Source organism: Strix aluco, chromosome 11 (assembly GCF_031877795.1).
Source record: "Strix aluco isolate bStrAlu1 chromosome 11, bStrAlu1.hap1, whole genome shotgun sequence".
Taxonomy (NCBI): Eukaryota; Metazoa; Chordata; class Aves; order Strigiformes; family Strigidae; genus Strix; species Strix aluco.
The window spans coordinates 16249753-16263363 of record NC_133941.1 but is presented as its reverse complement, the minus strand read 5'-3'; the positions used below and the strand labels follow the sequence as shown (position 1 = coordinate 16263363).

At 34.9% G+C, this 13611-nt stretch overlaps 1 protein-coding gene across 6 annotated transcripts in view; it reads left to right on the top strand.

The window, feature by feature from the left end:
* CACNA1D (calcium voltage-gated channel subunit alpha1 D) overlaps positions 1-13611 on the top strand; it is a 196666-nt gene that overhangs the window by 131739 nt on the left and 51316 nt on the right. For 3 of the 6 annotated variants that reach the window (XM_074836261.1, XM_074836257.1, XM_074836256.1), the window contains exons 22-30: positions 177-283; positions 1362-1449; positions 1954-2061; positions 2232-2284; positions 2541-2687; positions 3389-3590; positions 4826-4984; positions 6079-6189; positions 12171-12254. In XM_074836261.1, coding sequence (XP_074692362.1) covers positions 177-283; positions 1362-1449; positions 1954-2061; positions 2232-2284; positions 2541-2687; positions 3389-3590; positions 4826-4984; positions 6079-6189; positions 12171-12254 — 1059 coding nt within the window. Of the gene's footprint in view, positions 1-176; positions 284-1361; positions 1450-1953; positions 2062-2231; positions 2285-2540; positions 2688-3388; positions 3591-4825; positions 4985-6078; positions 6190-11758; positions 11843-12170; positions 12255-13611 lie in introns of all 6 variants that reach the window. The other 3 variants (XM_074836259.1, XM_074836260.1, XM_074836258.1) reach the window with 2 other exon arrangements.

Sequence of the window (13611 nt, the reverse complement as noted above, 5' to 3'; positions counted from 1 at the left end):
GATTTAAATGAAAGATTTAATGTACATAGTGGGATTGTTTTATATCTCAATTGCTTTTAGAAAGTGAGATAATGTTGTATGCATTCACACTCTTAGGCAAGTGTCTTGTAAACAGCCTAAATGTGAATTTGAATAAATTGAAATATCGACTAAACATGTAACAATTCTATTTTTAGATGACAGCTTTTGGAGCATTCCTTCATAAAGGGTCCTTCTGCAGGAATTATTTTAATTTACTGGATTTGCTGGTTGTGGGTGTTTCTCTGGTATCATTTGGTATTCAGTAAGTACTATACTTATAATGTGAATGATTTATTTTTGCTTTGGGTTTTATACTGAAATCAGTGTCTCAGCTTCTTTTGTTCCTCCCGTTGTGTGTGGGTGCTCAGTATCAGTAGTCGGGGTTGGGACTGGCAACAGGTAGTGCTTTATATGGAGAGTGTTGTAACTCATTGCTAGTATGGGTTGGAAACAAGTTACTACTTCCCACTATTACCAACAGAACAAGGAAGAGCACCATGACACTCTATCATGTAGCAAGTAATTGCTGGAGCTTGAGGAGATTTATAGACCCTCTTTTGTGCTATTGACACATCTACAATCTAGTTCTATGAGCTTGCTCTTTCAGCATTGACCTACTGGGATATGTAACTTGACAGTATTTGAAGGGGAGAGAAGTTGTACCTTAATCAGGACTGTAAGTGGTAGTGAAGAGATTTTTTTGCTTTGTTTGGATTAGGCTAAACATAATAAAAGAGTCTGAAGATACTTACTGATTCACTGAGCAGTTGTGGCTCATTTAAAATCATCTGTGAAACGGTTAGTGACTTAGAGCAAGGGCTGGGTGTGAGTCAACTGCTTCCCACTTTGTGTTCTGCTTGTACTAGAATACCTATTACACAAGCTTTCAGTTTCACAGTATGTTCTTTAAAAGGCTGTCTGCTATTATTTCCTCAAAATGCAGTCTTAAAGAGAATGTGAGTCATCTGAGATATTTTCTTCCCCAGCTGGTTGGAAATTAAGGTATTCATTGATTTGTCTTTGAAAGAGCTTGTCAACACCGAAAAATACTTTGGGGACTGTTCTGCTCCTGATCAAACTTAACTGCATTATAGTGTCAGACAAGATTCTGAGCTGTTAATTCTAAGTTGCTCCAGAAATCAAACGAATTCTTATGGTGTTTGAGATTGATACTATTTTCTAATATTAATAAAGGATCAATAAAGAAATACTTTAAAAAATTTCATATATGTATCTTGAGACTTTTTTGAAATTTCATGTATAAGTTGCAAAAACATTGTTATTGTTAGTAATAAAATCAGTTACCTTAAAAGTAACAGAATAACTTTTTTCCTGTCTAGATCAAGTGCTATCTCAGTTGTGAAGATCCTCAGAGTTTTAAGAGTCTTGAGGCCTCTAAGGGCAATAAACAGAGCAAAAGGACTTAAGGTGTTTATTTTTATTTTTTAAGTTATATTTTTGTTGGTCTGATTCTTCAGTCCTGCCTCAGGTTACAAATTATTGCGTAAAAAAAATTGCCTAGAGAAATTCACAGGGCAAGGACATAAAACAGTTCCTGATTCTTAAACATACCAGGCCAGGTTCTGCCCACAGTTAAAGCAGTTTATATGTGGAGGAACACCAGTGCCATGAGGAGCACATTTTGATCGTAATACTTGCTGTGAACTGACATGTCAGAGCAATATTTGTGTTGTTTTTCCATAGTGTTTATGTAAATTTTAGTCAGTTGATGTTGATGGGTCTACGTCAACAAACATAGAGACAAATTTAGAAAACAAGTTTAATTATGGTAGTAGGTGTAATACTGACAATACAAAAATAGTAATTTTGAAAAATAATCTGAGTGTGATAAAATAGACTTGTACGGTATGTATTCTGTGATACTAAGTAACACGTTGCATTAAAATACATATTCTTTTCCTTTCTTTCCAGCATGTTGTTCAATGTGTCTTTGTGGCTATTAGAACTATTGGTAATATAATGATTGTTACAACTCTGCTGCAGTTCATGTTTGCTTGTATTGGAGTGCAGCTGTTCAAGGTAAGTAGACGCTCTCAAAACTTACACTGCGTCAGGGAAAGCAAAGCTGAGCTGAATTCTTGGTGGCTTGCTGCTAGAACTGAGTTGGTCCCATTCTGAACCAAGCATAGTATCAATGTGTTTATTTTGAATATTCTGTATTTTGTCATTGCTCTTTGTTTTATATGTAGGGAAAATTCTACAGGTGCACCGATGAGGCAAAACAGAATCCTGAGGAATGCCGGTGAGAACATCTTTGATCTAAGAATGCGACACATTACATTCTGAATAATTTAAACTGTAGCAGATATGGGCAGGCATGTGTCAGGCCATTTAGGTTTGTGTAAATTGTAATGATCATCTTAAATCCACCAGAAAACACGGGTGAGCAAGGAAATAAAACAAGCTTAGGGAAGGAGTAAACTGTTTTGAATAGTGCATCAAGTAACTCTGAGGCTAATTAAATATTTCACTAATGACAGTTTGTTTCTTTCCCACAGAGGGATATACATCGTTTATAAAGATGGAGATGTTGATAGTCCAATGGTCAAAGAGAGGGTCTGGCAAAATAGTGATTTCAACTTTGATAATGTTCTCTCTGCTATGATGGCCCTTTTTACAGTATCCACTTTTGAAGGCTGGCCAGAGTGAGTGAATTCTCAATGTTTTCACAGCATTGTTAAGACGGTTACATTTTCCAGAACAGTTCTCATTTACCAGGCATTTCTGTGCAACAGAGCAGTCTTAAGAAGATGATATAAAAAGTTATTAATGGAGGAAGCAAAACAACTTACTATCCTTCGGAATCTGTGCACTTTTCCTGTATTTCTTCATTCACCTGTATCTATAAAGGGCAAACTTCTGTTATATTGTTTGATTCCTAATCTTTCAGCTACTTTTGCTATAACGGAAGTAATAGTAATCCTTTTAGCTGTTTATCCATCAATGCCCGTTAAATAATACTAATAAGAAAGATTTAGGCCTTTGAGTAAAACTTTTACTAAAAAAATCAGGCAGTAGTACACTGCATAGAGAAATCCAGAAAGAACAAACTACCACTTGCTGTTTCCCTAAATCAGAAAAGTCTTAGAGGATAGCTTTATGTGGAGGGAAAAAAAGAAACAACAAACAACCATCTGGTCATTACCTTGATTCTTTTGGAAAAAAACATATAACATTGTGTGGTGTGATTCTTTTGGTTTTGATATGCTTGTAAGCACTGTCAGTAACTAGAAAAAGATAACAATACACAGCAGACCATTTCTGAAACCTGTCCTACAAGTCTGCGTATTTTTCTCTCTTTTGTCATTTTAATGCTAATAAAGATAAAATTTTGTTTGTTTTTCAGGCTGCTATACAAAGCCATTGATTCAAATGGCGAGAATGTAGGACCTGTATACAACTATAGAGTGGAGATCTCCATTTTCTTCATCATCTATATCATCATTATTGCTTTCTTTATGATGAACATATTTGTTGGTTTTGTGATTGTTACATTCCAAGAACAGGGAGAACAAGAGTATAAGAACTGTGAGCTGGACAAAAATCAGGTTAAAATAAATAATGAACTCTTAACTTTTGAAAGTATCCTTTTTTATTTATGCGTGAAGAGCTTCCTTTCTGCTTTGGGTCAGAAGAGGGCACCAAACACATATCTTGGTAAAAAATGGAAGTCGTAAATGCTGTCAACTGGTATTCAGGTCATGGGGTGTTCCTCTTCCCATAAGCCCAACATATCACTTTTTGTTGTGAAAGGTATTACATTAAGCTTGTTACCTTCATAGTGTCTCACTTGTTGCTCACATTAAGAAGAGTAGAACACTTGTCAGCTTATTCATAGGCAGAAGTAAATAAGTAACAGGAAATACAGTAAATAAGAACAGGAAAATAAATTTTGTGTTCTGAATAATCTGAAAGTGTTTAAAGTTCAAAATGTTCTACTCTATTTCCCCCCCACCCCCTTTCCCTCTTTATTTAGAAATTCACAGGGGATATTCAGATTCAAATTTTTAAAAGCTGTCCCCTTTTACTGTTTAATCCTTTGTCTAAGAAACTCATCAGTCACCAGTCATGATTTCTCACATACTCTTGTCTGACTGTAACACGCTTCAACAAAATTAAGCGTGAAACATTAGCCAGCATTCATTCTGCATTTTGTGCCCTATCAGTCAGCTTTTGTAAGCATTCTTCAAAAGACGAGTGGAAGGCCCAGCGTACATGAAGATTTCAGGCACTAATAGAGTAGGGAGTTGAATCCATGATGTTACTACATATGTGACATGATTTTGCTGGGCAGATTAACTGAACTATAAGGAATAACACTTCCTCAGCATTTATTTTAATGACTCTAGGATTTTATGCTATGCAGTTACATTGGTGGCTGAAAACTTAGTAAAGACAGTGTGACTTGTAGATGAATTAATAGTGATGTTATTAATAGTCATGCTATATACTGTACATATACATACATATAGTCTACAGTATATTACTGTATACTACTACACTGTATAAAGGTGAAACACTTCAGAATTTCCATGAGCATTATTTGAGTCTTTGCATGTGGCTGAGTAGTGTATATGATTAGATACAGTTGTAAATAACCAAGTGAGGATTGGTAAGGTACTTGATTACTTTACTAACATTTAATAATAAAAACCCCTACATCAAGTAGATAGACTGCCTATTTTTAAGGCTTATATTTAATAATTTGCACTTATTGATTATATTATCAGTTGATTAACTGTTAGGTATAGTCTGACAATTTTTGATGTATTTGTTTTTACAGCGTCAGTGTGTAGAATATGCCTTGAAGGCACGTCCTCTTCGTAGATATATTCCAAAAAATCCTTACCAGTACAAGTTCTGGTATGTGGTGAATTCTACTGGATTTGAATACATCATGTTTGTCCTCATCATGCTGAACACACTTTGCTTGGCTATGCAGGTAGGAAAACCGGAAGCTCTTTTGAAGCTGTTGGTATAGATTGCAGGGGAGGATATGGGTGATATAATGCCTTTAATTTATGGCAACCTGCATTTTTTTATGAATTGAAATTTTTTAAAAAGCACCTCTGATCATAGTACTCTTCTGTGACATGTTCTAGTCTGTTCATCAGTTCTCTGAAGTAAAATTGTTTAAAACAGCTTGATGTTAATAAAGGTCTTCCTAACCTAATCAAGCACTTTGAGCTTTATTTTGTACCTGCAGTGTAATTTAACTTATATGTGTGTATTCCCAAGATTATTCATGTGCAAGAAAATCTGAAAAGTCTAATTTTGTTAGGCAATGTTACTCTCAATCCCTTACATTCTTTTATCTAATATAGTCTTTTATGCAGTGCCTTTAAGCAATTACTTCACCTCTGTGTAGTTTCCCTACTTGTTCTGTGTTCATTTTGTATATGTGCTACTTTCTATTTGGTCAGATTGGACTAGATGATCTTTAAAGGTCCCATCCAACCCAAACCATTCTATCATATTTCTATCATCTGTGTCTTTATCTTCTTCAGAAGTCTGAAAACTTAATATACAGAGCAACGCTAGTTTTGTGTGTTAATGCAAACCTCATATAAACATGTTTTCATATATTAGCTGTATATCTATATATACCTGTGTGTATTTTTGCATGGTTTTACTTTTTCTACATTATGGACGCAGATCTTTGCCACTTACTTCTCTTACCTACTTTTCCAAGTTGTGTCTTTCTTTACTGTAGTATTTCAGATTTTGATAAGAAAAATAATACTCCTTTTTTGAGGGAATGGTTTTCCTCTCAAAACCATCTCTCTGGAGATTCCCTTAGGATGCAGAGGAATGACAATTTTGTTCCATTCAGTGCCTAAACAGAATAGATTTAAATAACTCCATTCTTAACCAGAGATATTCAGCTAGTCTTGTATGTCTATAGGTGTGCATCATAAATGCTGTTAGAAAATATTTTCCTGTGCTGCATTTTGCCAACTTTGTCTTAGGCTGCCTTACTTTCACTTAATATTTTAAAGCCTTTACTTTTAAAAGTATTGTCTTTTTCATTCACAGCACTATGGACAGTCTAAGCTCTTTAATGATGCAATGGACATTATGAATATGGTTTTCACAGGAGTGTTCACTGTTGAAATGGTTTTGAAACTGATTGCATTCAAACCCAAGGTAAGTTTTAGATATGATTTAATTAGGTCTTCACCACAGGAATTAAGTGTAACGTAAGTTTCACACTAGCTATATATTATTCAAAGAACAAAAAGAACCTGTGTTTCCCACATTTATTTGTCAGTGAAATCATAATGGAAATGTCAGTCTGATAATATGTATATATGTAACTCCAGGAAATGAAATGCAGATATCAGAAAAAAATATTGCAAGGTGGTTGTTGAGATCTGAAATATTTTGAGGTAATGAAAATGTCCCTTTATAAATCAGAGAAATCATTTCCTGTTAAAAGCATTACCACTGCTCATTAATTTAGTGTAAATTCGTAACTTTACATTAAATTAATCACCAGTAAAGACCTGTATGTTATGTTATATTCCTATTCTAAAATGCAAAATTACTTGTTTGCTTTGTAAAATATAGGCAAGTACTGCAAACCTACATAGAAATAAATTTCATATTCAATAGCCTTTTTAGATTTTTATGTTTTCAGTTATACATACATACTGTTCGGTAGAGGGCCCCACAGTGAGTAGTTGATTCCTTGCCTTAAAGGGACACTGTCAAAATGAATAACGCAGACACATTTTCAAAAGTAGACATCCAAGAGAAACTGATAACTTTAATTGCTAATTGAAAAAAAAGATTAAATCAGATTGTGACAGTTAATGCAGTCTTTTTGTTCAGTTCTCATACTGCATTTATGACAGTACAAAAGTTAATGATGAAAAACTAAACTAAATTTTGTTTTCAGTACAATGAAATCAATGTTTATTCTGGGCTTATATCTCTGTAAGTAAGTAAAATGGGGTCACTCGCTCTACATGGAATTTGAAAAAAGCCAGACATGCCATTTGAAGTTTACTGATCTCACCATCTAAGGCTGGTATTTTTCATGTTCCATTGCCCTTCTTTAAAAGTAATCACGATATCTGCATCTGTAATTTGAACCTTTGGCTATGGCCCTTTGTTGTTGTTAAGTAGGATATTGGATGACTGTAGGCTGTGTGGGCAATCTTCTTCTTGCTTTAAACAACTAGCTCTCATGGCAACGTAGTCACGGCTGCCCAGAGCTCAGCATGGAGTAGATGTATAACTACTTTCCAGCTTTTCAAAACTATTTATTCAGCTTGGCATTCAGTCGTGAGCTTGGCTGTGGAGCCTGAGCTACTTGATTTAAAGCTAGCTTGTATTTGCCTACAGAAGTAAACAAATTACACATCACTTGAGGTCTGGTGTTGAGATGTGAAGTGTGGAGTTCTGGGTGAATGCTTACCCACTCTTCCGTAGTCTCGCTCTGCACTGTCCAGTCCATTGTACATTTCTAATGAATTTATTTGTATTTTTGTGTCACCTATCTTATCTAAATGCTAAGGATTTCACATTAAAAGTAACACAGTATGAGGCCCCAGAGGAGATAGCTCAGACATGTGGACCACGGTGTCATGAGTATGCTGATTGTGTTTCCTGATTTGTATTTCCTGTTCTATATCCTTGTTTCACACTGAAGTTTCAGAAGACTTTGCTGCATTTTATCATCTGCTCTTTGAAAGAAGACTGTGAATCCTTGTATGGTTCTCCATGCACTTGTGACTGTAGTCAGAAATAGCAGCTAATGCAAAATATAGTGGTCTGATCATGAGTGCTCCATGATCGTTTGTATTATGGACTTCCTACTCGTTATCAAATGCAATGTCTTAATACTGGTCTCTAAAACTTTATACAAGTTGAGTTTTAACTCTCTTGCAACATGCTTTCTATCTGATTGGATGCTTTTACTGTGAAAGATCCCTGGATCTGAATCCTGAGAGTTTGAAGGGCAGACACTGTCAGTGAAAGGTCCTCATCTCCTGAATTTCATTCCCCCATAGATATCGAACACCTTAAACTTGTTAATTAGCAGGACTGAAACTTGTTAATTCACAATCTCTTTTGGCAGAGATTAATTAGCAGGAAGGGAAGGGAGTTAAATATCTTTAAGGTTGTTCCTGTTATTCTTTGAAGATTGTAACTTTTAAAATCGTCAGATATGCTTTAACAAAACACCTATTGGCAACATAGTTCATTTAATAATCGCAAATCAGCTAGCAGTCTTAAGCAGAATGTGAATGTCTTTTAGTAATCTAAATTTTAAAGTAGATACGTGCTTAAAATAACAATGAATTGCATTAAATCGTATTAAGATTTAATAATAGTAGGAGCAATCTGAAACCCAACTTAATGTTTTGCTTTAGGGTCCGTGAGGAAAGATGGATTCATTTCCTCTGTGCTTGTATCACTGGTGGGTTTCTTATTCTAGTCTGGCAGAATGAACAGCTTTGTTAATTTTGTGCATTAAAAAAATTATTTCAAAGATGCTCAAAGCATCAAATAAAAACTCCATTACTCTCTCTCTAAAAATAAGAGTAGATAAAAACAAGTTAGTTTTTATCTCATCTGCTTGACAGTGTCCCCTTAATATGTTGACAAAAATCCTGTGAAAACTGTGATCTTCTGGTTTTGCTGGTCATGCAAACTTAAGCCTACTATAAATTATTGATGCTCTTACTGTGATATTGTGTTGTTTAAAATCAAGGTACTGCAGACTGCCTTCCACCTCTGAAATATATAAAATTTGGATAAGTGATAGATATTAAAGGTGATGCTGAGTGTCTAGCACACTTCTTGACTGGGAGATTGGAACACACAGATCTTTGCAGAATGAGGCCCTAAACTTTTCAGCAGAGTACTAAAAGGACTAAAATATCTATGTGGTAGATCTACAGAAACATATTTTGGTGTTAATTCTCTATGCCTACATATTCCCCAGGATATGTGATTTTGTCCTTCAGCATTTCTCAGTGAACAAATATTTCATAATGTAAGTTAAAAGAGCAGGCATTTTGTCTTCACACTGTTCTTGGGCAGATTTGCTAAAATCTATTACTTAGCATGGTTTAGTACAGTACAAAATAAAATACAGCTATGAAGTCTAAAATAATACATCAACACATACCATATGTACAGCTTCATGATAGCTAGCTGTTACTTAAACTTGTAATGATTTTCCATGTTGTTCTACATCAGATTTTTGTAAGAAAAAAGGAAAGATGGCTAGTAAGTGAATTGATCTTGGGTCATTGCAGTGGTGAAAACAACTTATTTGCATGATGTTTATTTGCTGTGACTTGTCCATTCCTCCCTTTTCCAAAACCATCTTTATTTTCTCTTAGTTTTTTTGTTTATTTGTATGCTTTTGCTTTACATATTACTTTGAACAATATTTGTCTATACTGATGGAAAAGGTTTCATAAAATAAATAAACGTGTAAAGTATTTTAGCTGTATTGAATCAAAATGTGAATTTGTTATTTCAGTGCCTTATATTGTAGCACGTCTAGTAAAGTAACTTTTTCTATAGCTAAAATTAACCTTTATTTGGAGGACCTTTTTTGGTTCTTGTTGTTGTAGAGGAAGATGGATAGCACACCTCAGGATTGTGCTGATTATCTGTTTGCTGTTTGCCCATGGTCTCTTATTTTATGTATATATATAAATATCACTATTTTAAAATCAGGAAGAATGCTTCTTTTAAATAAGAGAAATAAGGATTATGAATGATCAGGAAGAGTATTATGAGAGTAGTTCCCCTTCTTTAGTTGGCAGCTGCTAATCTCTTTAGGATTTTAATCACACATTAAAGCTCTGGTGATTAATAGTATTGTTGAGGTGGTTCATCATGATGTTTAGTAGAAACTTTGGGAATGGCTTGTTCTCGTGAAGCAGGATGAGTAAGGAAGGAGCAATAGGGAGTTATGCGGGAGCATCAGTTCCAAGACTGGAACTGATGATTAACTCCAAAGAACCAAAGCGTGTGGCACAAAGGGCTGTGGTGATAATCATACTCCGATCTATTTTTCTCTTAGCCCCTTACTTACATGAGGGAATAGTTACAGCAATTTGTGTTTTGAAAGAGTTAAAAGAGAGTAGCATTAGAAACGTCATGGAATAAGCTTTCCTGACTCTGCTCAGTGCTTACTCTCCTAGAATACTCTGTAGAGCTGTCGTCTTCTGTAGCAGCTCTCTCATAGTCTCCAAGAGCAAATTTCCATATGAAATCAGCTTTTTTTCAAATAGTAATGCACTTGAGTGTAACCTTTAAACTGTGAAGTTACTAAAATTCTAAGTTTAAAATCTTGAGAAAAATGTTGTCCAATTCTAAAAAATTTTGTAGCTGATTTGCTTTTCAGTGCTAACAACACATGTAACAACTTAAACTACTCAGCTGAAACATTATCTTACAGTAAACAGTGTAATAATAAGTGTAACTAGACATAAGGTTAGATTAGCACACTTGTAATTTTAAACTTTTTATTAAATTTATTTTTTAGAGCTTCAATAGTGGCTGACAAGTTAGTATTTTTAAATGAATTACCAGGAAAGCAGAATGTATGTGTACAAAATGTACATTTCAGCCTTTGTCGTGTAATGCATGTTCCTTAGTCATGGTTGGCTGATAAATTAATATATCTGAATGAGAAAAAGGGCAAGTTCAGTAATTTTTGCAATTCTGAATTTCTGTAATAACTAGGCAAAATCTACATATTGCAGAAAACCTACATACCTTGTCTCTGTAGAGTTGCCTTCAACAGAGTAATACATCTTGATTTGTTCCCAGTGACAGATTGATCCTGAAACCTGCCTCAAGATTTCTTCTGAAATATCTTTTTGCTCAAACACGCAGTTTTGATGCCAATAAACAGCTAATTGCATGGTAGCACTTTATAACCATTAGCAGCAGTGTGACACTATCATACACACAGGGAATGTATTTAAAGCCATAAAATGTCAGAAGGGTGACTAAGCAATTTATGAAAATGAATTTTCAGACATTGGACTGGCTGCATTAAAAACATTAAGAAATTGTTCAAGTTGCTATGATTCCTGGCACTGACTTTGCTGGTTACAGAATCAGGCCCTGACTGCAAAAGTAGTGTGACTTCCTGTATTAAACCTAGTTTCTGAATAGAAGATTAAGCCAGTTCTCCAACATTTATGCACAGTTCCATGTTAATAATTGTGCATGATTAACCAGTGATGAGCTTTGACCCTTTGGATGTTTTTACCAGTCACTTAGGACTATGATGCAGTCATTAATGTTAAGGAGGTTTCAGTTGGCTTGGTCTTGAAGTATTATTAAAGGGATTTTGTCATGGTTGTTAGGGTATATATGTTAGAATTTTTCAGCCTTGCTAGAAGTCCAAAACCAGTTTTGGATGATGGCTTGCTTGCCAACATTGTGCTTATACGATGGTGTATTATGCATGTGTACTGCGTGTGTGCGCGCGCGCGTGTGTGTGTCTGTGTGTGTGTCTGTACATGTATATATATAAAGTATATATATACACACACATGCACATATATGTTGCTTTTCCTTCAGTAGGCAATATTGTTTGGTTTTTTTTGTTTTCTCATTAGACCACAGGTTTTGTTTAACTAATTTCTGTTTATGCAAAACTAAACAGAAGTATGCAAATATTTGACATTTCATGTGTAATCACAAACGTTTGCACCCTGCCTGCTCTGTTCAGGGCTATTTTAGTGATGCCTGGAATACGTTTGACTCCCTCATCGTTATTGGCAGCATAGTAGACGTCGTTCTCAGTGAAGCTGATGTGAGTATACCCCAGCTTACTTTCCCCAGTCCCTACTTCTCTTTCTCTGTCTCCCCACTATTTCCATCATCTGGACAAGTCACAGATTTTGATCTGATGTTTCTAAAGTTTGAGTACAGACCAGTCATAGGTCAATTATGTTGATATGGGAAATAAATAGCCTTTTTTTTCTACCAATTTTTATAGCTATGGAAGGGAAAGATTAGATTGTATAGTGGTACATCAGAGAAGCCTAGAGTCTTTCTGTGTTATAACACTGTCCTTTTCTTCTCTTTTTCTGTTTGTGTTTTTCTCTTGCTCTCTTTCTGCTGAATGCTTGTCCTAACAGCACTATTTCACTGATGCATGGAACACTTTTGATGCCTTAATTGTTGTTGGTAGCGTCGTTGATATTGCTATAACAGAAGTTAATGTAAGTAGCAACTGTTCATGCACTAAAAAGTAATTGCTGTCATCAAGAAATACAGAAAATGTAAACGTTATCCCCCAAAATCCTTTTTGAGAAAAGTATGTTTTGTCCTGGAATCAAAGACCAAAACATTGATATAGATGTTTGTTCAAGCTGTTATTTTAAATCTATATACCCGTATAGTTGCACATGCACACAGTGTAGTGAGACAATGAGAATTATGTTTTTCTATATATGTACAGAAAATATTTAAAACATTTTATGTGTAAAAAGGAAATTAAGCGTCTGTTACTATTTTATTTGGAGCCCAGTAGGTAACTTGACCGAGATAATTCAAGATTCTGTAAGCTGTTTCAGTAGCTTAGTTTAATGATTTTTTTTTTTCCTGTGAGAGGTTTGGTTTTTAGAGCAATGTTAGCATTCATATCTCATAAGGTAGCAGAAGAAGGGTACATAGAGAAAGTAAGGCTTTCCATGCTGTCAAAAATAGGTGTGGGGTTTTTTTCCTGTTCCTTTTCCCATCCTGCAGTAAATGTTTTTAAATTTGAATTACGCTTAAAGTACTTGGAAAACTCCATCTTTTCACCAAAATTTTGACTGATGGCCATTACACATATAGGTGTTTGGACAACAGAAAGATCCATTTCCAAGAAAAAAATAGGGAAATACTGATTTTTGCCTGTTCTGTCTGACTTGCTGGTTTTAACAACGAAAGCTGTTCAAAATGATAAATGAAAGATAACAAAACCCCTATCACTTTTGTAGTAGATATGCAAGTGCTTCTGTACTTTCATGTTTCTTTGTTTAACTAGTCAAAACAAAATTTCAGAGGAAAGTGTCTCTTCCCTCTAATGTTTCTTGAGATGTCAAAAAGGGAGACTGAGGAAGGTGAGACTTGGAACCAGCCCAGCCACTGAAAATGCTCAGGGAGCACACAGACTCAGTAGGTGAGGTTAGCGTGTTCCACCTGCTGAAGATCTTATCTGTTTATCATTCTGAGAACTAAGTTATCAAGAAATACCCATGATGCAGAAGATACCCAACATTCACATATTTTCTCTGTATCAAAGAACAGATTAATCAGAGAAAGCTATAGATAGAAATAGTTGCTTGGTATTCTTTGAAGGTATTTATCTTGCATGTTTTTCTACAGCAGTCACAGTTTAAGACCTGGCTAATAACATTCATTTTCTCTTAAATTTGTTTTAGTAAGCTACTTGCTAGACATCTTTTTTTGCCCAGTGGATTTTATTACCCAAATGGTTTCTTTTCAGTAGGGATATTTAATATGCATCATCTTTCAAAATACTTCTAAATTTGAATAAATATTCTTTAGTGCTGAATATTTAAATTGCAATAT